Genomic DNA, 26,613 nt, shown 5'->3' on the forward strand with positions numbered 1-26,613 from the left:
ACTACTTTTCATACTTTATTATATCTATCATGAGGGATGGACACATGTTTTTTTTTGATAATAACAGTAGTTTACTACTAATACTTATTATAATTATAATTTTTATAGTTATAAAAATAATAACATAATATAAATTGAAGTAATTAAGTTTAAGTTATAATTTTTGGTAAATATATACCTCTAATGTATATAATTATAAATATTAACTTTATTTTACTAGTCCTAATAGTAGAATCGAGTATAAAAATTATAAAGACAGAGATTAGTAAATTTGTATATTCTAATCTGTTAAAATCATACTATTAGCGATTCTTCTTATAACTTACTTAAAACTGCACAGAAACTTCTACAAAAATTAATATCAACAAAAAACATACTAATACACAAGTTTACAAAATTACAGCTTGAAATAATAATACCTTGAATTAATATAGTGTATTAATTGTGTGGGAAAGAGCTTGGTTCACTCCAAAAGTGTAATTTTTCATACTCTTCAGATTGTAAGTATAATAACTTTTTTACTGCTCATTATTCCGTCTCAAATTTTTAGATATATATTTATTAGATGTTTAGCTACATATCTACAAATTTTTATGAGGTTTGAGCAAAATTTGGGGGAGGAATAGTAAAATGGCCCACATGTGGGTCTGGCCCGCAAGGGGCGCCGCGACAGTACGTTGTTTGTCTTCCGTTCTCAATTTGCCAAGTTCACGATCTATGGACCATTTCATAAGGAACATGACAAAGGTAATCGACGATTAGCAGCGTCGGTCCTTTGCCAAATTATTAAGGAGCTCGACTATCTCTTGAACAGCTACGCATAAAGTCTTTTCCCATTGTCAGGGCAGAGCATGGATAACGAGAAGTTTAAGAAGTCCTTCGATTTGTCACCGCATCTAAATTCTGAGGTTCTGATTGATGCATAGATATCAACGTGCATGCATGACTTGAGCTTTGCCGCGGAATGCCTCGCGGTTTGCTATAAGAGGATTGCCGGAGGTTATTAGCCATAGGTAGAGGATCAAGGTCCTCATTGGAAGAGAATGAGGATAGCAATGAGGCAAATGTCAGTCACCTCCGCCGCCGCTATGTTAACACACTTGCGCTGCGGTTTGTACTCACTATAAGATTTCGGTAGTACGGTACGAGGCTGAAAAATAGGACCATCATCATTGGAAATCGACGGCCGGCTCGGTTCGGCATGTGGAGCATTGGAGGAAAGGGTGTTGACACGCGAAGCGATAATGTAAAGGAGTAGGTCGACGGTTACTGCAGGTTGTACATAATTATGCGCGGTAGCAAACAGGAACCAAAGGCCACATTCTTTTCTGAATATGTATGAAATCGCACTTTGCAGAAAACTAAATGAACACGGTGTGTTGAACAGAAGCTAGAGCAAAGGCATGAAGAGGGAGAGGGGGTGTGCTAGAAGAGGAAAATTTTCGGCCCGTGCGCAGCCTTAACTGGAACCGGACATCGGACCGGGGGCGGAGATTCGAATTCGTCATTCAAAAAAGGGCGGTAAGTCTGCACCATCTTACGCTAATCCTTTGATCGGCGTCATTGTCTACCACGTCCACTCTGCAATCTGCTCCCGTCTATCTCGTTCAAAAGAACTCGAAAGCCATGGATGGCAAAGCAGAAGGTCAGAATACTGTCGACGAAGGAATCACATGAATGAGAATCTAGAGCGTCATTTGATAAAGAAGACGAAAAAGACGGAAGCATTTGGATCCCGGTGGTCCATAATGTGGTAATGCGGTAATGCGGTGATGCACCACTATTCTCCCGGCTCGAAACCATGCAAAAGGAACGAGGGGAATCCTCAGGCAACCTCAGACGGGTAAAAGATAACCGAGAAATACGGGGCACTCACTAATAATCTGCAACGCTTAACCGGAAGTATAAAAGGATGATTATGCAGAGGATGCGGGAGCTCCGCGCTTCGAACGGCTCTTCTCCACCTTCTCTTCTGGACGACGACGCCGTAGTCTTTCATTAGGCTACGCGTAACAACAGAAATATCCTGAACTCGCAGCTCCCGTTAACATGGGCCGCGCAGAAACGATTAACGCCGTTGATGAGAATGGCACCATCGACGACAAGTGCTCCCTGAGGCACCTCGAAAACCTCACTGGGATGTCCGAATCCGAGCTTGACCAACAGGTCGAAAAGAATCTGCCCCGTATGAGGGGCAAGGTCCTCACCTATGCTCTCGCATTCGTAGCTGGTACTGGGTTCACCCTCTTCGGGTTGGTAGTTTCGCATTGATGGGCATGCGGTGAACAACGTACTGATCACATGCATGTGATAGATATGATCAGGGTGTCATGTCTTCTTTGCTTACCCTCCAGACTTTCGAAGATACATTCCCGCAAGTCGTCGTTGATGACGCTCATCCGAACCACGCGACCCTCCAGTCTTTTGTTGTTGCTGTCTATGTAAGTCTCCGCCATGTTAGTTTGATACGCGATCAAACTTATTCTTAATGTAGGAACTCGGCTGCCTTGCAGGCGCACTTTCTAACCTCTGGCTCGGCGATAAGCTCGGCCGGAGACGAACAATTATTCTCGGCGGAATAATCATGATTATCGGTGCAGCTCTTCAAACGGCCTCAATATCGTATGCCATGCTTGTTGTCGCTCGCATTGTCACTGGTATTGGTAATGGTCTCAATGTTAGTCTTACTTCCCCACTTTCAGCTATAATTCTATATTTAAGCTGGTAAACTGACCGTGTATCACTACCCGCAGACGTCTACTGTTCCGTCCTACCATGCAGAGTGCTCAGCTGCAGATAAACGTGGCGCTTTCATCATGATCGAAGGCTCACTCATCTCCTTCGGCATCATGCTTTCGTACTGGATTGATATCGCATTGTGTGTCGAATCGTAATCTCCTTTAGTCTAAGCTAACTGTTATGTCCCTGCTTGATAGTTTCTGGCTCAAAACCTCCTCTGCCTCCTGGCGTGTACCAATTTGCTTCCAGGTCATCCTCGCTCTCATAATGATAGTTGGCGTGTATTTCCTACCCGAATCGCCTCGTTGGCTAGTAAGGAAAGGCAAACATTCTGAAGCTCTTGCAGTCATTTCCGCACTCGATGACGCCCCAATAACAAATGCTGATGTGCAACGGACATACATCGGTATTCACGAAGCCGTTGCAATGGAGGAGCAATATGCGAGTCGCGGCTTCGGAGAACTCTTGACAGGTGGACGTTCCCAAAACTTTCGTCGTGCATCTCTTGGAGTGCTTTCTCAGATGTTCCAGCAAATCTCCGGGTGCAACCTAGTTATTTATTACGCAACACTCTTATTTGAGAGACTCGGTATGGACAACGTCACTTCGCGAATCGTCGCAGCATGTAACGGAACGGAATTCTTCCTTGCAAGTCTGATCGCGATTTTCATAATTGAACGCGTTGGACGTAGGAAGCTTATGATCTTCGGTGCTGCTGGGATGTGCGGGTCGATGATTTTGCTAGCGATCCTCGGAGCAGTGGATAACACGCCTGCGCAGATCGTTTCGGCTGTCCTGTTATTCGTGTTCAACTCGTTCTTTGCAATCGGATGGCTTGGAATGTCATGGCTATACTCCGCCGAGATTGTTGGTCTTAGCGTACGCGCTCAAGCAAACGCTTTGAGTACCGCAAGTAACTGGACTTTTAACGTCAGTGTTCATCCATATTATTCGAGCCAAAATTATTTACTTACGGTATGTCATGCGTTATTATAGTTTATGGTCGTAATGATCACCTCACCAGCATTCGAGAACATCAAATGGGGAACATACATTATCTTCGCAGCATTCAATGCTATCATCGTCCCCACATGCTATTTCTTCTTCCCAGAAACAGCAGGTCGCTCTCTTGAAGACATGGACGTCGTCTTCGCACTTGCATACAACGAAGGCGTGTCACCAGTGAAAGTGAGCTTGAGGAAGGATGTCCCACTTGCTGGAACTCCCGAAGCCGATGCGATTTTGGGTATATCAAGTGAGGAAAGGAGGAATGTAAGAGAGAATGCTAGCGGGAAGAACTCGGCGAATGTGTCGGTCACTCCGAGTAAGGAGGACGTTATTCAGTCGGAGAAAAAAAGGGTTGAATAGATGTCTTGTCGAGTCTGATGCCCTTGGCTTTCTCCCATGTCATACCAGGAAGGGGAAGGATAGATTAGCGATGAATTCCAATGAAGTGAACAGGTTGTAAACCCCATGGCAAGGTCATGGAGAACAGATAAAAAGCCCTGTGTTTGTTAAGACTTATTTCATAACTTCTTCACAATATAAGTGCCGTTCGCTGAGATATCTTTGTATTTTTCTTTTCGCTCTTGTCTATTCGTCCTGCTCTCTAGTAGAATGTTCTTAGAACGATACAATCTACTGGCCCAATGCACTAAAATGATTGTGACTTCCGTCCATCGTTCCACACCCTCATTTGTATTACGATAAAATTATATATTTTTCACCTTTACAAGAAATTCTATCCGAATTGCCAGACCTGTTAATAAATGGGAACTTTTGTCCCCACATAGAAAGATAACAGAACGCTAGATAGGCCACAGGAAGAGTTTTATTCAACTTTCAATCGGCCGCTATCCTCAGCAGTCACTCCCCAACCCTGCATGATAAAGAATATCCACCTCAATCGACTAGGCCGGAATAAATGGAATGACAAGAACCAGAATGCTACATCAAAGAAGATTGATCAGAAACAGCACTCTGAAAGTAGCGAAAGAGAGTAATGGTCTTAAAATATGAACGAAGACGTACTCAGCTCCGCATACGTGAAGAATCCAAGCGCTCCACCCGGTGCGCCGCGTTTGATGAATCGCAATACGTCCACCCAGAGCTTCATATCATGTGGATTCGGTCTAGCATTCTTGTCCAGGAGGAAAGTTAACAGAATGCGGGTATCTGCGATTCCAGGGTTCAATCAGCATTAGATCACGAGGTATATTCAAGTTCGCCTTTCTTACAGATTCCAATATGGCTGAGAATACAAACGAGTTAATTACGAAAAACACTGTCCAGGCGGGGAAAGGAAGCTTACAAGTGCCCAACAGTACCGATCGCATTCATGTACGATGCATTCGTGAGCAAGATCGACCAGTCTTCTGTGCAGAAAGTCTGCAGGTAGAGATTCGGGCGCTATTCACGAATATTATTAGTCAATCCCTTGATAATAATAACTGCCTTGTCGAGACGGACATCGTATCCTGGAGGGAACAGCTCCTTTGGCAAGAACTCATCACTAGAACGTTTGAAGCCAGTTGCAAGGATCACAACATCTGCGTCAAACTCCACAGTTCTCTCACTCCCGTGGTACTTGCATACAACACCCTTTGACGTGAGGTGTTCTGTCGAACACCGAACATATTCGACCAGTCCGGAACGGATGTGGTGGAGGATAGTATCGTTGACGACCTTTACGTATATCAAATATCACTGGCAAACTTAAGCAAATACAATACATGATTGCGTACCGGAGTACCGGCGAACAGACCCCTGTTCTGCGGAGCAACATCCGGGGCAAGGTCTTTGTAGTGGAATTTGCGTAGAAGTCCTTCAACAATGAAACTAAGCGGCATTTCCCGACCGAAGGGTTGCATTGCGAGAAGCGTGTCAAAAACGACATTTCGCGGAATAATCCACTTATCATCTCTGGAGCAATGGGTATTTTCATTAGGTAGGTTCTGGTAGCATAATTCAAACGGGTCGCTGACCTAGCAAGCAGGAAGACTTTCTTTGCACCCTTCTCAACAGCCCACTCGGCTGCTTCAACACCTGAAGCGCCTGAGCCAACGATGGCGATAGTTTTACCTTTGATATTGAGAGGTTTGGGACGTCCTTGTTCTCTACCCTTTCCTTTGTTTGAGTCCGAGTCTGCTCTTCCATTTCGGTGGTTGTTTGCATCAATCTCATTGACGGAGTCCGTGGAAGCCTTGACTTTATCCGCATAGCTCACACCTTCTTCTGGCTGCGCTTGAGTCAGGACGTCCGGAGAGCCTAGATCCGGACCCTCTCCACTAGATACACTCTTGGTATCAGCTTTACTGTCTTTCCGATCATTGTCTCCCTTCATGTCTCCAGATCCGTCTCCCTCAGTGCCAAGTTGGTCGAGCTCGCTTGAATGCGCGATTCGTCCCCCGGAGTTTTCGAATTCCTCCATACCATCAAAATGAACGCGGATCGGCTCACCACATGTTCCGATCGTGCATACGACTGCGTCAAACGGGCCATCTGGTTCTTCTCTTCCTCGTGTATAGACGAGCCATTTAGAACGTCGAGGAAGGCTGGGAGAATCCTTAGATTTGGACTCTTCTCCGGTGGGACCGGTGCCAGGTGCGCGTTCGACTTTGACAACTTCAGCCTGCGAATTGACTTGAACAGGAAATTAAAAATGTGACGAAGAAACGGAATACCTTGAGCCTGGTACGCGACTCGAGGGCATATTCATTCCATATCCGAGTAATTTCTATAATCGAAACCAATGACAACGTTGCCCGGTAAGCGAAGATCTATGGCGTAAATACGCACCTTCCAGAATCTCGTCGCGCTTTGGGAAACCTTCGCGCCAGAAGACACCAGGATGGAAACGATAAATGAGGGAGTTGATCTGCAGTCCGGAAGTGGAATTCACATGCGACCAAATGCCGCCAACGGAATCATTTTCTAAGCAAATTGCGTCAGTAATATGACAAGGACCACAATTGGTCTGTGGTGTTCGTACTGTCGTATAATGTGACGTCGAAGTTGTGCGCAATGCAATGGCTATGGAGAAAATCAATTACGGTCCAGGAATATCACATGGCACAACCGACAACTTACGCAGCGGTAGAGACTCCTGTAAGCCCGGCGCCAATGACAGCTACGTGCCCGAATGGACTTTTTGACGGTTGGTCCTCAGTCTTTGGGGTGTTCTGCACCGCAGCTTTAGTACAGGACCTTGAAAGAGTATACAATGGTGCTTACAGGTTTAAACAGCAGAATGATGAATATTTGAATAAGCTGGTAAATCAGGTCGAAACAGAAGACGAGGAGACGATAGGGTAAGCTGCTAATTTCGCTCCATCGGAGATGAAGAGTTGCATTGACTGAGCCGAGTGCCATCGTTAAGCAAGTGGTGGTAGTTAACTAACAGACGGCGGTGTCTAGCATTGTAGTAACAAGCCTTGTGCAGTGTCATTGTCAAGAAGATATAGGTACAAGCGGTAATGACGTCACACAACTTTGTTCACTGCCGCTGTGCCGATCCGAAAGCATTTGGTAATAAAAATTGGTATACACACACAACGATACATAAATAAACAAATCTCAATAAACAAATAATATATTACATATGCCTTGTCCTGCAATTATTGAATTAATTTAGCCAGCCTGCAGCGCCATTTCATCCCTCCTAGAACTGAATAAAAGGGGTTTCAATTGGTAAATAGATTTCAAAAAGAAGCCATTACACCAAGAGGATGAACTTTTGTTTTACTCTTCCGAGTCCGCACCGGTCTAGTGCATGCCCTCCAGCTTGCAAGCTTCCACAATGGTATGGCATAATCGCTGTAAGAATGTCAGCGATAAACTTTTCGTTTAGTGATAACATGCGTCCACCACACGGTGGACCGTCTCTGTTCGCCGTCACAGGCTGCAACCGCAGCTATGGTTATCTGAAACCCCGTCCCATACTAGTATGATCCAGCCTTGCATAAGGATATTGGCAAGGATGTCTGAGGTAGTAAGGTTAAAGGGATGGAACCCGTCGATGCATATGTTTAATGGATAATGGATAGAGAAAGTAGCAATTACGGATATCTAAGGTGATGCCTTTACTGTAGTGCTGAAGAGTGGTTGACAAGTGCGAACTTGCAAATCTATCTGTGGTGAATCCTAGCTCAAAGTGATGTTTGATTAAGCTCACGTCGGAGTAAAATCAAAGGAACTAAGCCTATGCATCAAACCAGAGGAGATGGTCCATATACGTGAGTGGGTCATCACACTGTTCATGCTGAGGATTTTGTTGACCCAGGAGAGAATCCAATTACGGGGCTTGATGTTGGACCACTCTACCTTGCATTTGCCTCACAAGGGGTGAGGGGTCCCTTGCGTCCTTTATGCTCGCAAGCTGTCGTTATGAGTCCCCCGCAATGTGGCAATACCGTGTTATCATCCTGTTCAGCGATGACACAGCGAGTTCCTCCAAGAAATCTGTCTCATCCGATCAGGTCTGGTGCTAAATGCAGGTGTGTTGATAAGATTGACATATTCCGTTCTTCCCGATCACGCCCAGGATGTCGGAACGTAGATGGAGTGCTAGTGGCCATGAGCCGGCCATGAGCGCTGCTGAGGGGAGGATGAGATGAAATTCATGAAATTCCAAAATAACAATTTTAAATTCGTCTTCTCCGTAAGGGTATTACGTAAACTTCTCACGCTATTCTTTTCAAATTCAAATCACTTATCACTCAGCACTGATCCCACCACATTTTTTTATACCCCCTTTGTCGCCGATGTAAGATTCGACCGATGGCTTTTAACTGAACCAGTTTCCTCATTCCTCAGTGAGGCTTCTTTCTTTCTTTCTGGCATCCAGTTACGTCCTTAATCGGTCCTGCGTTTATACAGCGGTGCGTCGATTGACTGGCTTCGTTCAGACTTCTATTCCTGACTGTTTGTTCCTGATATGATAAGGCTTCGATTGTAGAGTGATAGTTGAAGCATGGAAAGGAAGATACGATGCCTGTATAACGTAAGAACTAATAAGGAGCACTCCAGGTCTTAGTTCGTTCGTGGCAACTTTAATAGTCAATCCGATTCCTCCGTTCTGTGCAGCCAAAATTGCAAAAGAGGATGGACTCCTGACCAGCTGATCTACCTGCACTGAACTGTGTACTCCTTCTGAATACAATTTTATCCTGCTATGCGGCGGGACGTTATGTCCGAGCTTCACCTCAATGACAAAATAACATTCTTCTGAACGAACTGGGCTTGCTCGAAACTATTCACGTGGCTGTTCTTGCGGCATTCTACGGGTGTTCTCCCGGATGTTATCCCACAGGCAATGTAAGCCTTACTTTCTATGGATGAGCAATGAACCGGTGAAGCATCGGTCCCCATTGAACTGATAACACATTCATGCATACTACGCCATTTATAAGAGGGTTGTGTCTTCTCTATTCCGGAAGGTTCACTTGAGCCTTCATCCGCTCTCACCCATTGTACTCTCTCAAGTCTCATATTACCCTCCGAGCAGTTGGCTTATCAGCCATGGTGAAGATTGACGAGGTAGACATCATTGTCTGCGGGTATGTCGCACACCTGTGTTAATGTGCAATGGACTGACTGGCAATCATGTCTAGTGGAGGCCCTGCTGGTATGGATGTAGCGTTAGAATGGCCGCACTGTCTTCTCATGGAACTCCTCAGGATGCGTCGTTGCAGGACGCCTGGCGTATGCCGATCCTTCACTTCAGGTCTTGTTGATCGAAGGTGCGCATGCATGCTACGAACTCAAAAAAGACTCGTTTAATAGAAGAACATAGGTGGAAACAATAACAGAGATAATCCATGGGTTTACCGGTAGGTTGACCTAGGCAAATGAGCTCGTTAAGTTTCTAATACCTTTGTATCGCGCGTGTTAGCCCAGCTGTTTATGCGAAGCATATGCAGTATGACGGAATGTTAGCTTCGTAGTCGACTTTCAGTGATATCGTATCTTACAACTGTAACAATCTACCAGAAACGACGTGGCCACTTTCTATACTGACACACTTCAGTCACCCCATCTCCGCGGTCGTCAGGTTACCGTCCCGTTAGTATTTTATCTTATCGTACATTCGTATCTATTGATTAGTAATCTCATTAGCGTTGCGAATATTCTCGGTGAGTTTGGAAACGGGATAAGCGACTTGCGCAGAATGTCCCGCTAACTGCTATGTAGGTGGTGGGAGTAGTATTAACTTTATGGTTAATGAATTGTCCCTTTGACTTACCTTGCGAACCACTTCTTACAAGGTTTTGTCTTGTCTATTTTCTAGGTCTACACGAGGGTGAGCTTAGTTCATAGTTTATTGAAGGTACATCACAGGAAGCTCATCAGTTGTGGAGGCATCCGCGTCAGACTATGGTGAGATTTTCTCTTCTTCGGTTAGCCAAGGTCTAATATTCTGCGAAGATAACTTCAAAACGGAGGGTTGGGCCACGAATGGTTAGTTGTCTTTTGCACCCTAAGTGAAGTAGCAGCTAACAACCGTGTAGACCTGATATCTCTCATGAAACGCGTACGTACCGATTGTACATCGTTCTCGTTGAGATTGTAACTCCTCCATTCCTTTTAAGATCGAAAACTATCAGAAGCCATGCAACAATGATACTCACGGCTATGACGGACCGATCGCGATCAGTAACGGCGGCCAGATCAACCCTCTTGCGCACGATTTTATTCGTGCTGCGGATGCAGTTGGAGTTCCGTTCACTGGTACGGATTTACAAGCTCTTCGGCTACAAGTTCTGACTGGCACACCCTTCTGCAGATGATTTGCAGGGTACGGCAAAGTAAATTGTCTATAACTTGGTGCATTGAGTAGACAGTTCTTTTAAGATTTGAACACCCCCAATGCTTCGGAAGTCTGGGCAAAATACATCAATAGGCAGACTGGAAGACGAAGTGATGCCGCAACCGGTACTCATGTTATCTCGATTCATTTAAAACGTTTCCCTAATTTCGTTTATCCAGCCTATGTCCATAGTGTCATGGATGTACAGGCTAATCTTCATCTCCGAACAAACTCAAAAGTCTCCAGAGTTATCTTTGAGGGCAACAAAGCTGTTGGGGTCGCCTATGTTCACGCCAGCAATCGCGCTCACAAGGGTGAAGTTCGGGAGACGATCGTCCGTGCAAGGAAGATGGTTGTATTGAGTTCCGGCTCTCTCGGAACGCCTCAGATTCTCGAGCGCTCTGGCGTTGGCAACTCCAAAGTTCTCAAGGACCTGGACGTCAAGATTGTGAGCGACCTCCAGGGAGTCGGGTATGTTACTATGCACTGTTTCAATTCCACCCACTAATACTGATCCTTCAAAAGGGAACAATACCAGGACCATACTTCGATTCTGTCGAGTATGTCAATACAAAGCTTGCTCCGTTCAGAACGCTGATAAGCCTTGTCCAGTTTTCCGGGCGTCGAACGAGTCTGTCACAGCCGATGATGTCATGAGAGGTGACGAGGCGGCTCAGGAGAAGGTGAGGTGGTCTAGCATGTATACATGTCCGTTTACGGGGTTACAAAGATGCGACCCGCGGTTCTATCTAGCTTTTTACTCAATGGGAAACTACTCCTGAAGGAGCCGTCCTTTCTGGAAACGGCCTTGATGCTGGCTTCAAAGTACGTAGTTGACCTTTAGTTATTGTCACAAACTAACATCGATATCGGTATATGACACTGTAGATTCGTCCAACTGAGGAAGAAGTGAAGGAAATGGGCCCTGAATTTAACGAACGCTGGAACCAGTACTTCAGGGACAAGCCTGACAAACCGGTTATGTAAATATCCATTGCTTTTTATGTTCCATAGCAGGCCAATGGTCCGTCAAAATAGGTTCGGAGCAATCACTGCGGGAGCTTATGCCGACCACTCTATGATACCGCCTGGAAAATATTTTACGATATTCCAGTACCTGGTCAGAGCTCTGAAAATGTATTGGATAATTGACTTGTTAACTCGTACGGCACTAGGAATACCCTGCTAGTCGTGGAAAGATCCATATCCAATCGACGAACCCATACGAGGAACCATTCTTCGACAGCGGATTCATGAACAACAAGGCCGACTTTGCTCCAATGCGCTGGAGTTACAAGAAGGCTCGTGAGGTTGCAAGGAGGATGGATGGTTCGTATTTTATCTGGGGTTACTTCTTCTGAAGAGCTAATTGATACTTTCGTTATCAGCGTTCCGCGGTGAACTCGCGTCACACCACCCTCACTTCCATCCGGCTTCACCAGCTGCGGCTAGGGACATCGACATCAAGACTGCGAAGCAGCTTCTTCCGAAATCGTTGTCGGTCGGCATTCGACATGGTTAGTTGGGAATGTCTCCTTGTCGATCCTCGTTCTAAATGATCTATCAGGAACGTGGCACCGAGCATCTGAACCGTATGACCCGACGAAGGTGCATGAAGATATTAAGTATACAGCAGAGGATGACAAGGCTATCGATGACTGGATTGCCGGTACGTTGTTGTCCGTCACAGGCCTGTATTTCTTCTCTTACCATGTACGCTTTAGATCACACCGAGACAACATGGCACTCCCTCGGAACTTGCGCAATGAAGCCGCGTGAACAAGGCGGTGTCGTCGACAAGCGCTTGAACGTCTATGGTACTCAGAACTTGAAGTGTTGTGACTTGAGTATCTGCCCGGTATGTTTTATGCCGACGAATTGTAGTACCAGCTCTTTCTAAATGAGTACACGTTAGGATAATGTAGGAACGAACACGTACTCCACTGCCTTGCTCATTGGTGAGAAAGGTGCTGACCTCATCGCTGAAGAACTCGGTCCGTCGGTCCTACCAGCTAATAAAACGAACAGTATTTGCTAATATCACACTATACCATCAGGCCTCAAGCTCAGGTTGCCACATGCCCCGATTCCTCACTCGCCCGTCCCTTCTGGTAGACCCGAAGCGGTCGCGTTGCGCTTGAGCTAAGCGTAACTGTTCTACCTCTAAAGCATTTGATAAACACTCCTATAGTGGTCCGTTTTCTAAACAAAAGCAAAAGACAAATCCTCCTGTACGAATGTCCTTGATCAAGCCTTCTCTTCTGGAACATGGGTTGAGTCAGTGGATGTGTTCCTGTACTTGTTATGATAGTATGAGAAAGAATCATTTAAGCCGTGATTTAATGTTGCGTAACCTTTAAAGAGATCAGTTCCAAGGCATGGAGACTGGACCCACTGCACTTTACATTAGCCTCACAGTGTCTCTTGTAGCCTTTCTGCTCGAAATTTGTCTCTCTGTATCCCTGAGATCGTGGCAATACTGTGTTATCGCCCTGTTTAACGATAATGCAGTGAGTCTGACCATCTATTCCGGCACCGAGTGAAGATGCCATTGATAAAAATTTATAAAATTGACGAATCACTTTTTTTCCCAATCTTATCCAGGGAATGGTGCATTTGGAAATAGAGGGAATGAGAACGTAAAACAGATCGCGAGGCGCCATGATGGCAGTCACATGGAAAGTGAGATGAATTTATGAATTGCCAGACTGAAATTGACAATGAGAATTCTAAATTCTTCTTTACATAAGCATTACATAAGCTTCTCAGGCTGTCTTCAAATGTTCATCGATCCCACCTTTTTTCACTCTTTTTCGCCGGTGTGGGACTCGACGAATCGAATCTACCTGAACCAGCCTCCTCGTTCCTCTATGTGGCCTATTTCTTTCTTTCTGGTGTCTAATTACGTCCTAATCGAGCCTGGGCTTTGGTTCAATAATAGCGTTTACGCGATCGGCGTCCTCAGTTTTGCGTTAGACCGCAGAACCCGACACTCTATGACTGACTGCTTGCTTCGGATAAGACTGGTACTCTAATTGTAGAGTAACGAGTTACCATACTTGACGAATCTCGACGCCTGTGTAGCATGGAAGAACTTGTACTGAGGAGCACTCCAGTTCCAGTTCGAGGCAACTGTATCCGTCAATCTGCTTTCTCCGTTCTGTGCAGTCGAATTTGCAATAGAGAATGAACTCCTGATCATCTCATTCGCTCCTACACCGAACTTTGTGTGCTTTCTTCAATACATTTTTTTGTTCTGTGCGGCGGAACGTAAAAGACGTGCCTCGCCTCAGCACCCACACTGGCAGCCTTCTGAACAAACTGGACTTACACCGGGCGTAGATATTCATACGACTATTTTTGCGATGCTCTATAGACGTTCTCGTAAAATTTCTCTTACGAGTAAGGTTATCTTTGTTTTCCCGGAATCGATTACTGAAGCAGTGAAGCATCGGCTCACGTTGAGGTGTTAAGACTCACATACACCGAACGCCCTTATATAAAAACGTTCTCGTCTGGTGCTTCGGCAGGTCCACTTAAGCCTCCACTCTCTATCACTTGGTACCGTCAGTCATGGTGCAGCTTGATGAAGTGGACATCATTATATGCGGGTACGTCGCACGCCTTTATGCAGTGAATTGACTGGTTGTCCTTGCCCTAGCGGTGGCGCTGCTGGTATGGATGTAGTGCTGGATGACTACACTATCTTCTCACAGAATTTTTTTCTCAGGATGCGTCGTGGCAGGACGCCTTGCGTATGCCGATCCTTCACTTCAGGTCGTGTTGATTGAAGGTGTGTATGTATCTTCACGAGGTCGAGAGGCCTCGTAAAATCGAAGAACATAGGGGGAAACAACAACCGCGATGACCCATGGGTTTACCGGTACGTCGTTCTGACCAAGTGAGCTTGTTACGTCTAATGCATTTGCATCGTGCATCTAGGCCTGGTATTCATGCGAGGAATACGCAGTTTGACGGAATGTTAGCCCCGTAGTAGACTTTCAATGATGTTATTCCTTACAGTGATAATACTCTACCAGAAACGACATGGCTACTTTCTATACTGACACACTACCGTCGAAGCACCTTCGCGGTCGTCAGAGTATCGTCCCGTTAGTATTCTTCCATATCATCTATCTATATCTGCTGATTAACAGTATCATCCAGCTGCGCTAACATTCTCGGTACGTTAGAAATGAGTCGAGCAATCCACGCAGAGAAACTCTGCTAACTATGACGTACAATAGGTGGTGGAAGCAGTATTAACACCATGGTGCGTGGCCTATCTCTTTGACTTCCGTGCGAATCCCTTACGCTGTCTTGTCCTGTTTGTTTTGTTTCCAGGTCTACACAAGGGTGAGTTCAGTCCAAAGTTCTTTTGGAAGTACATTACAGAATACTCATCCGTTGTGTAGGCGTCCGCATCAGACTACGGTGACATGCCCTAGACTTCTTCGATTATCCAAGGTCTGACATCCTGTGAAGATGACTTCAAAACGGAGGGTTGGACTGCGAATGGTTGGTTGTCTCCTACATAATGGCGAAAGTAGCAACTAATGGCTGCATAGACCTGATGCCTCTCATGAAACGTGTATGTCATAGGGAATATTAATCGTCGTTATCTAGATTCTGATTTGTCCGTTACTATGAAGATCGAGAATTATCAGAAGCCATGCAACAATGACACGCACGGCTATGACGGGCCGATCGCGATCAGTAATGGTGGCCAGATCAATCCTCTTGCGTACGATTTTCTCCGTGCTGCGGATGCAGTTGGAGTTCCGATCACTGGTATGGATTTATCAGTCTCCGGCCTACACTTTTTTTACAAGGTCATCTTTCCGCAGATGATCTACAAGGTACAATACAGTTAATTGTTCTGAACTTAGTGTATTGAATAGGTGCTTCTTCTTATAAGACTTGAACACTAGCCATGCTTCGGAAGTCTGGGCGAAATATATCAATAGAGAGACTGGAAGGCGAAGTGATGCCGCAACCGGTATTTATGTTATCTCAATTCATTTAAAATATCTTCCTAATTTCGTTTTTCCAGCATATGTCCACAGTGTCATGGATGTACAAACTAACCTTCACCTCCGAACAAACTCAAAAGTCTCCAGAGTCATCTTTGAGGGAAATAAAGCTGTTGGAGTCGCCTATATTCACGCCAGCAATCGCGCTCACAAGGGTGAAGTTCGGGAGACGATCGTCCGTGCAAGGAAGATGGTTGTATTGAGTTCAGGCTCTCTCGGAAATCCTCAGATCCTCGAACGCTCGGGCGTTGGCAATTCCAGAATTCTCCAGGGCCTGGATGTCAAAGTTGTGAGCGACCTTCCAGGAGTCGGGTATGTTACCGTGCACTGTCTCCATTCCGCCCACTGATCATTTTCTTTATACAGAGAGCATTACCAGGATCACTCTATGACTGTATTCAGTATGTTAATACAGAAGTCTGTCTATCGAAAGTGCTCATAAGCTTGTTCAGTTTTCCGGGCATCGATTGAGACTGAGACGGCCGATGACTTCATGAGAGGCGACGAAGCGACCCAAGAGAAGGTGAGACGATCCACAATCTTCATAACTTGTGTTTACGAAGTTGCTAAAATGCGCCTACGTCTCTGTCAAGCTGTTTACTCAATGGGATGTTAATCCTGGGGCAGCCGTCCTTTCTGGAAATTCTCCCGATGCTGGTTTTAAAGTACGTATCCGAGCTTTACTAATTAACATAGACTTATGTCAAGGCGGGCATATTATGTTGAAGATTCGTCCAACTGAGGAAGAACTGAAGGAAATGGGCACTGAGTTCAATGAACGCTGGAACCAGTATTTTAAGGACAAACCCGACAAACCAATTATGTAGATGTCCCTTTCTTTTCATACTTCTTACCGTACAATACTAATTACCTTACAAATTAGGTACGGACTCCTCTGCGCGGGAGCTTATGCAGACCATTCTCTGTTGCCGCCCGGGAAATATTTCTCGATAATTTCGTACCTGGTGAGTGCTCTAAAGTGAGCTGGATGATTCATGAACGAAAACTGCAGTAGGAATACCCTGCCAGTCGTGGAAAGATCCATATCCAGTCGACGAACCCGTACAAGGAACCTTTCTTCGACAGCGGATTCATGAATGACAAGGCCGATTTTGCCCCCATTCGCTGGAGTTACAAGAAGACTCGTGAGGTTGCAAGGAGGATGAATGGCTCGTATTTTATTTAGGACCGATCTGCTCTATCAAGCTGATCGATACCTTCGTTACTAGCGTTCCGTGGTGAACTCACGTCACACCACCCTCACTTTCATCCAGTTTCACCAGCTGCAGCTAGGGATCTCGACATCATGACTGCGAAGCAGATCCTTCCGAAATCGCTTTCTGTTGGAATTCGCCATGGTAAGTTAGATATGCCTCTTTATTGGTACTCGCTTCTGGACGATCTACAGGAACGTGGCACCGGCAGTCTGAGCCTTATAACCCGAAGAAGGTTCATGAGGATATCAAGTATACTGCAGGGGATGACAAAGCCATCGATGATTGGATCGCCGGTACGCCGATATCGGTTCCACAATTATATTTTATCTCATCCCATATATTCCAGACCACGTCGAAACGACATGGCACTCTCTCGGTACTTGCGCCATGAAGCTACATGAGCAAGGCGGTGTCGTGGACAAACGTCTCAGCGTCTACGGTACCGGGAACTTGAAATGTGTTGACTTGAGCATATGCCCGGTAAGCCTATGTGCCAGCAAAACGTGATATCGTTTCTTCCTGAATAAATATATATCAGGATAACTTGGGAACGAACACGTACTCAGCTGCCTTGCTCATTGGTGAGAAGGGTGCTGACCTCATCGCTGAAGAACTCGGTACGTCTTTCCTACCAGCCGTAATCAAATGAACAGTATTTGCTAATATCACCCAAAACAGTCAGGTCTCAAGCTGAGACTGCCGCACGCCCAGATCCCTCATGCTCCCGTCCCTTCTGGTAGACCCGAAACGATCGCGTTTCGCCTGCGCTAAATGTAATTGTTCCAAGTCGGAAGTACTTGATAGTGTTCCGATTTTCTAAATCTAAACAAACGATCAATCCTCGTCGTACGAATGTCCTTGTTTTAGTGTTATATACCGGTGCCATAGGCTGGATCAGTGGATGTATTCCTGTACTTGTTATTCTTAGTATGAGAATGAAACATTGAAGGCTTGAAGCTGAGATTTGTAGTCAATTCTGATTACATATACATCTTTTACTTGCTGGAAAGGTAAAGCGCCGATCGCTCGTGATCGACGCGCAGAGCACGGCAAAGTGTACGTGTCATCATCGGACTGAAAGCGCGTCATTCAACCTTGACCAGCCACGACAATGGACATACTGCACTCTCAGCTGAACGAACTGCAAAAGCACCTTGCATGGGTGTCTACAGAGCCACTGAACTGGAAATTATACGTTCAGATCTTCTCCTGGGGAGTCTATCTTTTCGAGTCGTACCTCACGTTCGTAATTTGAATCCTCCACACGTTACTCTATCCAACTGAAGTTTTTTTTTGTTTCATGTCTAGCTTGCGCCAATACCCACTCTACTCAAAGACAGAACCTCCTAAAGAGCTCGCAGCACATATCGATGCTGAGACATTTAAGAAGTCACAGAGCTATGGACGCGACAAGGCGCGCTTTGGGATCTTCTCTGGTTTCGTTCACCAGGTGCTAGAATCGTCTATGTTGCATTACGGCGTCTATGCCTGGGCTTGGGACCTTGCAGGCCGTACTATCTCGCGTTTTGGGTATGGCACAGACTACGAGGTTCGTGGTCGTGTCCCTTTACCGCACTATATTTTATTAACTTCTGTGTAGATTCTCCAATCGAACGTTTTCGTTGGCATATTATACCTGATCTCCACTGTTCCAACTCTACCTCTATCCATATATCAGACGTTCGTCTTAGAGGAGAGGCACGGATTCAACAAGACAACGCCCAAGTTGTTTGTGACCGACCTGGTGAAGGGCTGGCTCCTCATGCTCGCCATCGGCGCACCCTTCCTGTCCATATTTATTCGTATTTTTGAATGGGCAGGTGATCGATTTGTACCATGGCTCATGGGATTCCTGTAAGTCATATTTGTTTTTCTAGATGTTTTCGAACGCACAACTAACGGTTGAAAAGCCTCGCCTTCCAGCTTTCGATGGTCGTCCTATACCCGACCGTCATCCAACCACTCTTCAACAAGCTATCGCCTCTCAAGGAAGGTGACTTACGCACTCGAATCGAAGCTCTGGCTACACGGCTCAAGTTCCCGCTGAAGCACCTATATGAGATCGATGGTTCCAAACGTAGTTCGCACAGCAACGCATATTTCTTCGGACTGCCATGGGTATACTCCTTTCCAACTATTATCCTTGAAGAATCGCTAATTTATGCTTCATGTAGAGTAAGCACATCGTCATCTTCGATACACTCATCTCCGAAAGCACATCTGAAGAAGTCGAAGCAGTCCTCGCACACGAACTAGGCCACTGGTTCTTTGCACACCCAACCAAACTCCTCTTCATCTCTCAATTCCACATATTCTCTATCCTTGCTCTCTTCCCAGCCTTCTTACACGCCCCACCTGTTCTCCGCGCGTTCGACTTCCCTCCAGCAGTGGCCAAGAACCCTCCAACGATCGTCGCTTTCCTCTTGTTCCAGATGATCTTGACTCCCATGGAGGCTGTGATTGGCGCGGCGATGAACGCTCTATCTCGGCGTTTTGAGTGGCAAGCGGATCGATTTGCGTGTGAGCTTTCTCAACGGCTTAAAGAACCGAGCATGGAGAATATGGGTGCACGGCTTGGACGCGCCCTCACAACGCTCCATGTTAAGAATCTGTCAACCATCTGGGTCGATTGGTTGTACGTTTCTCAGTGTTGTCTTTTTATTTCGAAATACCCGTTGATGCAATTCCGGAACAGGTACTCTGCTTACCATCACTCTCACCCGACTCTATTGGAACGGCTACGTGCTATAAACGCCTTTCAGGCGACAAAACTTAATGGTGCAAGCGTGGCAGTGAAGAAAGAACTCTAGAACTCATATCTTCCCACCGATCCTTCTGGCCCGTAATTACACATTCATGTAGAGAGTATCAACATGGCTATATCAAACAGTGGGCACTCCTCTATCGAGCAAAAGCTCCTTACTCAGTACGTTTTATATTTTCACTGCGAGTGACAGTTTGTTCGAAAAGGATATATTTGTCGCCATTTTTCCAAATGAGGAAAAATTACATTGTCGATATTGTAGTGTTGACGAAAAACAACTTCCATTGCCCGAGATTGCGTTTCAAGGCCGTACGACTTTGCCCAGAACATGTCCCGCAATACTTATTAAAGCAATAAACATAGCTCCCCCTCAGGTCCTTTTCATTCCTATCGTCGCAAGCACATCGTAGCCCGAGATGGATGACACAGATATAGAATACAAACCCTTAGAAGCCGTGCATGTCGGTGAGATAATCGTCGGTCCGACTCCAGGTCTCAAGACCGTAATCGAGAAGATCAGATTCTTGTGGTCTGCCATACCAGTAGGTCATGACAGAGACACATTTCATAAACAGATCGTGGTAGGCCGTGATAACGCCCGGGGTCGCTTGAGAACAGTGATGATAACCAGCCTCGGGGAGACCGACATCGGGACGTCTATCTCAGATAGGTACAACGACATACCAGATCAGAAGAAGCGAGAAATCACAAGGGAAGAATGGATGAAAAACATAAGATACTTTGTACCTTTAGAACCAACAGAACTCGAAACCGATCCTACACACATGTATGAGCAACCTCAAGCGAAGGTCCAGTACCAAAGGGGACACAACAAATTGGAATTTGCGCATTGGGCATTTATCGCAAAGGAGTTCTCTGTTGCCCCGATTAACTCGCAAGGTCCCAGCCATGAAAAGGTATGAATTTTTCTGCTTCATATAAAAAATTATAATGAAACATCAATACTATCTCTCCCGGAAAACCAGTTTGCAGTAAAGAAGGATATTATGATTCATGGAAAGTCAATCGAGATACTCAAAGAATATATAGATTACAGACAACAAGAGCTAGATCCTGCAGAAACTGGAAGAACGTTTGTGGCGGGTGAACAGACCACAGTTGACGTTTCAGCATATGACAATCTGCAATGGATGGCCCAACTTCCCTTTTCAATATGGTCAGGCCCGTGGGCCTAAAGATACGTTCAGTAGAATCAGTACAGCACTTGTTAGAAGAGAGACAACGTCTATGACAGTTGAGCTAAACCATGATGCTAAGGATCACAGCATACTATATACAATATGTGTGTAATTTTCATATTAATATCAGTTACAGTTTATGGTTGTGAGTTTACAACTGTAATTTTCATTCCTGGGACAGATTTTTACAGTTATGTACTTGGAAAGGCAACACGCTGATCACTCGTGATCGACGCACGCACAGCACGTTGAAGTGTATGTGTTCAGACTGAAAGCGCGTCATGCAACCTTGACCAGCCACGGCAATGGGCATACTGCACCCTCAGCTGAACGAACTGAGAAAGCAGGTTGCATGGGTGTCTACCGAGCCATTGAACTGGAAAGCATACGCTCAGATTTTCTCCTGGGGAGTCTATCTTTTCGAGTCGTACCTCACGTTCTTAATCCGAACCCTTCGCACTTTCCTCTCATCCGACTGACTATTCAAAAGCTGGCAGCGCATATTGACGCTGAGACATTCAAAAAGTCACAGAGCTATGGAAGCGACAAGGGATCTTTCTCTGGTTTCGTGCGCCAGGTGCTGTTATCGCCCACGTTGCACTTTGGCGTCTATGCATGGGCTTAGGACCTTGCAGGCCGTACTATCTCGCGTTTCGGGTATGGCCCGGATTACGAGATCCGTAGTGTTCCTATGCCGCACTACATTTTATTAACTTCTGTGTGGATTCTCCAATCGAACGTTTCGTTGGCATATTATACCTGTTTCCACTGTTGCTACTCTATCTCTATCCGTATATCAGACGTTTGTCTTAGAAGAGAAGCACGCATTCAACAAGGCAACGCCCAAGTTGTTTGTGACCGACCTGGTGAAGGGCTGGCTCCTCATGCTCGCCATCGGCGCACCCTTCCTGTCCGTACTTATTCGCATTTTGAATGGGCAGGAGATTGATTCGTACCATGGCTTATGGGATTCCTGTGGGCCAAATTTATTTTTCTGGTGGCTTTTGAATGCGTAAGTAAAAGCTGAAGGCCTTGCCTTCCAGCCTTCGATAGTCATCCTTTACCCGACCGTCATACAGCCTCTCTTTGCCAACCTATCGCCTCTCAAGGAAGGAGACTTGCGCACTCGGATCGAAGCTCTGGTCATGTGGCTCAAATTCCCGCTAAAGCACCTACACGAGACCGATGTTCTAAACGTAGTTCACAGAGTAACCCATATTTCTTCGGACTGTCATGGGTATGCTCATTTCCAACCTTTCTTGGCGAGTCGCTAATTTATGCTTCACACGGAGCAAACACATCGTCATCTTCGACACACTCATCGCAGAAAGCACATCCAAATAAGTCGAAGCGGTCCTCGCACACGAACTATGTAGGCCACTGGCTCTTTGCACACCCAACCAAACTCCTCTTCATCTCTCAATTCCACATTTTCTCTATCCCTGCCCTCTTCCCAGCCTTCTTACACGCCCCACCCGTGCTCCGCGCATTCGACTTCCCTCAAACGGTTGCCGAGATTCCCCCGTCGATCGTCGCTTTCTTTTTGTTCCAGATGATCTTGACACCCGCGGAAGCTGTGATTGGCGCGGTGATGAATGCTCTGTCTCGGCGTTTTGAGTGGCAAGCAGATCGATTTGCGCGCGAGCTTGCTCAACGGCTCAAGGAACCGAGCACGGAGGATATGGATACGAGACTCAGACGTGCCCTTACTACGCTCCTTGTTAAGAATCTGTCAACCATCTGGGTCGATTGGCTGTACGTTTCTCACTTTTGTGTTTTCAATTTTTGGAATACCTGCTGATGTATTTCCGAAACAGATACTCTGCTTATCGTCACTCTCACCCGACTCTATTGGAACGGCTACGTGCTATAAATGCGTTCCAGGCGACAAAACTTGATGCTGCAAACACGGCAGTGAAGAAAGAACTCTAGAACTCTAGATATCTTCCTTCAACCCTTCCTGGTCCGTAATTACCTATCAGGTAGAGCAATCAACACGGCATACTAAATACTAAATAACTGGCACTTCTCCTTTATCGAACAAATGACTCTTCAGTACGTAATATATTCTACTGTGGGCGGTGGTTTGTTGAAACGGATATATTTGACATCGTTTTTCCAAATGAGGAAAAAATTACATTGTCAACATTCCAATGCTTGACAAAAAAAAAACATCCATTGTCCAAGATTGCGTTTCAAGGCCGTACAGCTTTGCTCAAAACTTCTCCCGCAATACTTATTAAAGCAATAACCATAGCTCCCCTCCGGTCCTTTTCACTTCCTACCGTCGCAGCACATCACAGCCCGAGATGGATGACACAGATATCGAATACAAACCCTTAGAAGCCGTACGCGTTGGTGAGATAATCGTCGGTCCGACTCCAGGCCTTAGGACCGTAAACGAGAAAATCGGATTCTTATGGTCTGCCATACCAGGAGGTCATCACGGAGACACATTTCACAAACAGATCGTGGTAGGCCGCGATAACGCCCGGGGTCGCCTGAGAACAGTGATGATAACCAGTCTCGGGAAGACCTACATCGGAAAGTCTATCTCAGATAGGTACGATGACATACCAGATCAGAAGAAGCAAGAAATCACAAGGGAAGAATGGATGAAAAACATAAGATACTTTGTACCTCTAGAACCAACAGAACTCGAAACCGATCCTACACACATGTATGAGCAACCTCAAGTGAAGGTCCAGTACAAAAGAGGACACGACATATTGAAATTTGCACATTGGGCATTTGTTGCAAAGAAATTCGCTGTTGGACCACTTGACTGGAAAGGACATCTCGGTGATGGCAAGGTATGAATCCTTGTACTCCATATAACGAAACAATCATATGTATCGATTCTCCCGGACACTAGTTTGCAGTAAAGAAGGATATTATGATTCATGGGAAGTCAATCGAGAAACTCAACCAACTAGTGAACAGCAGACAACAAGAACTAGATCCCACAGAAACCGGTAGAGCATTTCTGGCGGTTGAACAGACCACGTCTGAAGATAGAACGCAGTCGACAATCGATGTTGGAACAAATACGAGTGCTGCTCGGCGGGATTCAGGTAGTTGTAACAGGAAAGCTAAGAGAGATTCTAATGGCAGCAAAGGACGCTCAAGACAAAGCAGTGGATGGCCAGATAGGTCGAGAAACTTTGAAAGTTCTTGGTGGAGAGGTAGTAACAACCAAAGTTAGACCTTCCAGAGCTGATTTTAGAATTCGGTTTGGGCTACAAATTAAAGTCTTAATTAGTACTTGTGTCCATGTACTCGCAATTTAGGAGAGCTATAACAACGTCCTCCCTAATTTCCTAAGTAACGATAACGAATAACATACACGCATATGAAATAATATGACTAGTAGTATTAGATAAAAGCCTGTATGTTCAGAACGAAATCAACAAAAACAAACAGTAAGACATGTGAACTAATAAATGAAACTAACATTTCTGTTAGTATCTGTTCCTTGCGTAGGAGGCAAACAACATATATTAGGCATTATCTGGTCCTTCGTTCGGGCCATCAACTGTCGAAGCACCTAAAACATATCTGCTGAGTATTATCATGAGAAGACATAAGCAAGCATACCTTCTGCAAATTCAACATCACTAAATGTCCTCAATTTGTAACTAGTTCCCTCGTTTCCCCCTCTCTCACCTGCTTCCTTCATGTTGATCAGGAGGTGGCTACCGAGGACGCAAAGGAAGCACGGACTCCCGGCTATTGTCAGAACGTCGGCAACGAAAGGATTGATATCCACGATCCGAAACTCCATTATCTTCAATATGCAGCAAAATACTACACTGTAACTGATTTAGTCAGTTAATTTGATAATATTGCTCGACTTACAAGCCATAGTATAGGACTTGGTCCTGAATGAGGACTCTAACAAGATGCAAGCCCTTGAATCCAGACGACATTCTCCAGTATTCTGTTGCTTTGAAGAGGGCCAGACCAAGTAACAACGATCCATATATTAGAGGAATAGACCTACATTACTTCAGAGAGAGTAGGACAACGTAACCATAATACTTACCATGACACAATTGCTGCAAACTGCGGAGGGTCACTAATCAAACAGACCTTGATGCTCTCTGCAAGCCGATCGATCGAGACTGAAAAACTCTACACCTCAGCCATCTTTTTTACAGGAAATAAATAATCGAGTATCTAAATCTCAGTCTTACCTTTCTCATACCAAAAACCGTAAATAAGGAGGCTAAGATCAATGCCAGCATCTATGACAAGAAGAACCTTCAGGAAGATTGAAAGCCCCTTGTCTGCTAAAATTAAGCTTAAAAATCAGTTAGGAGACAATTTTACCTACTTTGCTGGTAAAGAGCTAATACACGGACTTGAAGTATGTCTATAGAACAATTAGCTGTACAAAAAATCATCTGTAATCATAAACAGTTGTGCATACAGTCTATAAGGACGATTGTAATCAAATCTAGTGTATGTGTTATACTCAACCTATTATGTATTAGAGTAGACTTCGTACTAAGAAAATCGCCAATCCATATAGTTGCCCGGCCTAATTTATTGTCAATAGTAGGTATGATTGGCCAGAAGGAACAACACACAGCTACAAGAGATGCATGTGAAGGGGCAAAATCAGCAAAATCAGCATAGTATACCCTTACTACCGTGACACAGATTGCTCCTCACCTCAAAATACTTTGCTGAAAGCCACTGCCTAGAGTAAAATATTAGGAGTTTATTGCTTCCTACAAATCTGTAGACCATGTAGACAATTGCTTACGAATTATGTAACAAATTTGACCAATGAGCCCAACACAAATGTTCTGAAAATAATGTTAAATTTAATTCTTTAATACAAACTGTAATAACTCCTACAGTACAAAAGATCAAGCTAGTAAGCCTCCGTGATTTGGACTTTGTTGCAATTAATGGATTATGAACCTATGTTAATGAGCATTAACCTCACCCAGAAGTATTTCACCTGTAGCAAGACAGCTCAGCAGTTGTATAGAGATTATAGCGCAACTGCCATACACTTTTATCCATTGTTGTGACTTGGATTTTTTCCGTCAGTTAGAAATTAATTGAGAAAATTGGAATACATACTACTGTAGTAGACTAAGATGGTCAACAGTACTATACTGAGGTACTGTGCAGTGACTAAATTGGAGACTAGTCCATAGTCAAGAGTCTGGTCGGCCATGGCTAGCTGCTAGAGAGAATTTCCAATAAGGTATACCCACTTTCTACTGTCTTATAGCGAGTTTAAAGTTTATAAGCGGTGCAGACTGCTGTAGTGCCTCATCGACAGCACATGATGTGGCAAACCTTCTTATCCGACCGGATCAAGGAGCAATATTGAATTAGAGTCACGTCAGGAAAAAGTCTTAATTATTATATACTCTTATATGCATATATAATATGTAAAAAACAATATTATCCATAATGACATTTATTGCACCCCTCATTGGATAAGATATATAAAAGATACTATAAGGTTGTAATAAGACAGATTTATATTATGAGAATTAATAAACATTACATGTCCTTACAATAGGGATATAAGAATTATAGCTCTTAGGAAAGTCTATAATGGTATATATTGCACCCCTCTTCTGATATGGCATAATACTTCTTCTGCTATCTTATAATCCTTAAATAAGTTAATTTACAGCTTATATCTTATCTGAATGGCTTATTATACAATATATATTTTATTTAAATATTTTATTCTTTACTAACAACGCCGAACGGTACATAATATTAACACATTATAACAGAAACAAAACTATCACTACCTTAGCAAACCACAACAACCGATAGACGTACCATGGGTATTCATCTATCTCCTCGTGCTCTTTCT

The 26,613-nt window shown here is 44.8% G+C and overlaps 7 protein-coding genes across 7 annotated transcripts; 6 read left to right on the plus strand and 1 right to left on the minus strand.

Annotated features, from left to right (window-relative positions):
* Nucleotides 1-2,049: 2,049 nt before the first annotated feature.
* FOMMEDRAFT_30386 (uncharacterized protein) lies at nt 2,050-4,107 on the plus strand (the record flags this gene model as incomplete). Its single annotated transcript, XM_007269011.1, has 6 exons — nt 2,050-2,252; nt 2,315-2,441; nt 2,495-2,677; nt 2,754-2,878; nt 2,937-3,714; nt 3,736-4,107. The coding sequence occupies 6 exons, from the start codon at nt 2,050-2,052 to the stop codon at nt 4,105-4,107; spliced, it is 1,788 nt and encodes a 595-aa protein (XP_007269073.1).
* Nucleotides 4,108-4,474: 367 nt separating this feature from the next.
* Nucleotides 4,475-7,186, minus strand: FOMMEDRAFT_148171 (FAD/NAD-binding domain-containing protein; the record flags this gene model as incomplete). Its single annotated transcript, XM_007269012.1, has 12 exons — nt 4,475-4,686; nt 4,771-4,914; nt 4,977-4,990; nt 5,051-5,148; nt 5,209-5,424; nt 5,484-5,661; nt 5,724-6,370; nt 6,423-6,475; nt 6,538-6,672; nt 6,731-6,771; nt 6,829-6,945; nt 7,140-7,186. The coding sequence occupies 12 exons, from the start codon at nt 7,184-7,186 to the stop codon at nt 4,571-4,573; spliced, it is 1,806 nt and encodes a 601-aa protein (XP_007269074.1). The 3' UTR covers nt 4,475-4,570.
* Nucleotides 7,187-8,681: 1,495 nt separating this feature from the next.
* FOMMEDRAFT_142298 (alcohol oxidase) lies at nt 8,682-12,692 on the plus strand (the record flags this gene model as incomplete). The annotated part of the gene is made up of 23 exons (XM_007269013.1): nt 8,682-9,054; nt 9,150-9,296; nt 9,351-9,364; nt 9,417-9,479; nt 9,533-9,569; nt 9,632-9,670; nt 9,730-9,801; nt 9,856-9,872; nt 9,931-9,956; nt 10,329-10,467; nt 10,591-10,671; nt 10,726-11,017; nt 11,072-11,106; nt 11,159-11,229; nt 11,300-11,371; nt 11,435-11,529; nt 11,585-11,666; nt 11,722-11,875; nt 11,935-12,063; nt 12,114-12,215; nt 12,271-12,404; nt 12,462-12,540; nt 12,604-12,692. Exons 2-23 carry the CDS (start codon nt 9,259-9,261, stop codon nt 12,690-12,692), a joined length of 1,860 nt encoding a protein of 619 aa, XP_007269075.1. The 5' UTR covers nt 8,682-9,054; nt 9,150-9,258.
* A 675-nt stretch (nt 12,693-13,367) lies between these two features.
* Nucleotides 13,368-17,567, plus strand: FOMMEDRAFT_169831 (alcohol oxidase; the record flags this gene model as incomplete). The annotated part of the gene is made up of 27 exons (XM_007269014.1): nt 13,368-13,948; nt 13,996-14,221; nt 14,277-14,339; nt 14,393-14,429; nt 14,489-14,527; nt 14,587-14,658; nt 14,714-14,730; nt 14,794-14,819; nt 14,891-14,902; nt 14,962-14,980; nt 15,032-15,064; nt 15,115-15,137; nt 15,199-15,337; nt 15,394-15,405; nt 15,465-15,545; nt 15,600-15,891; nt 15,946-15,980; nt 16,032-16,102; nt 16,173-16,244; nt 16,308-16,402; nt 16,463-16,544; nt 16,595-16,748; nt 16,809-16,937; nt 16,988-17,089; nt 17,143-17,276; nt 17,335-17,413; nt 17,479-17,567. The coding sequence occupies exons 2-27, from the start codon at nt 14,152-14,154 to the stop codon at nt 17,565-17,567; spliced, it is 1,977 nt and encodes a 658-aa protein (XP_007269076.1). The 5' UTR covers nt 13,368-13,948; nt 13,996-14,151.
* Nucleotides 17,568-17,901: 334 nt separating this feature from the next.
* On the plus strand, nt 17,902-19,685 carry FOMMEDRAFT_22167 (uncharacterized protein). The gene is made up of 6 exons (XM_007269015.1): nt 17,902-18,038; nt 18,105-18,345; nt 18,397-18,650; nt 18,707-18,914; nt 18,971-19,431; nt 19,492-19,685. The coding sequence occupies exons 1-6, from the start codon at nt 17,908-17,910 to the stop codon at nt 19,604-19,606; spliced, it is 1,410 nt and encodes a 469-aa protein (XP_007269077.1). The 5' UTR covers nt 17,902-17,907; the 3' UTR covers nt 19,607-19,685.
* Nucleotides 19,686-19,976: 291 nt separating this feature from the next.
* Nucleotides 19,977-22,691, plus strand: FOMMEDRAFT_158976 (uncharacterized protein; the record flags this gene model as incomplete). The annotated part of the gene is made up of 6 exons (XM_007269016.1): nt 19,977-20,477; nt 21,004-21,327; nt 21,385-21,498; nt 21,560-21,734; nt 21,803-22,514; nt 22,577-22,691. 6 exons carry the CDS (start codon nt 19,977-19,979, stop codon nt 22,689-22,691), a joined length of 1,941 nt encoding a protein of 646 aa, XP_007269078.1.
* Nucleotides 22,692-23,068: 377 nt separating this feature from the next.
* Nucleotides 23,069-24,100, plus strand: FOMMEDRAFT_30390 (uncharacterized protein; the record flags this gene model as incomplete). The annotated part of the gene is made up of 4 exons (XM_007269017.1): nt 23,069-23,572; nt 23,635-23,833; nt 23,874-23,959; nt 24,050-24,100. The coding sequence occupies 4 exons, from the start codon at nt 23,069-23,071 to the stop codon at nt 24,098-24,100; spliced, it is 840 nt and encodes a 279-aa protein (XP_007269079.1).
* Between the last annotated feature and the right edge of the window lie 2,513 nt (nt 24,101-26,613).

This window comes from Fomitiporia mediterranea, assembly GCF_000271605.1.
Source record: "Fomitiporia mediterranea MF3/22 unplaced genomic scaffold FOMMEscaffold_9, whole genome shotgun sequence".
Taxonomy (NCBI): Eukaryota; Fungi; Basidiomycota; class Agaricomycetes; order Hymenochaetales; family Hymenochaetaceae; genus Fomitiporia; species Fomitiporia mediterranea.

Bases quoted from the DNA above. Each gene is read 5' to 3' on its own strand.
- FOMMEDRAFT_22167 (XM_007269015.1), top strand. From the start codon at position 17,908: ATGGACATACTGCACTCTCAGCTGAACGAACTGCAAAAGCACCTTGCA. The intron at 18,346-18,396 runs GTTCGTGGTCGT...ACTTCTGTGTAG, and splicing joins GGTATGGCACAGACTACGAG to ATTCTCCAATCGAACGTTTT. The intron at 19,432-19,491 runs GTACGTTTCTCA...ATTCCGGAACAG, and splicing joins ACCATCTGGGTCGATTGGTT to GTACTCTGCTTACCATCACT.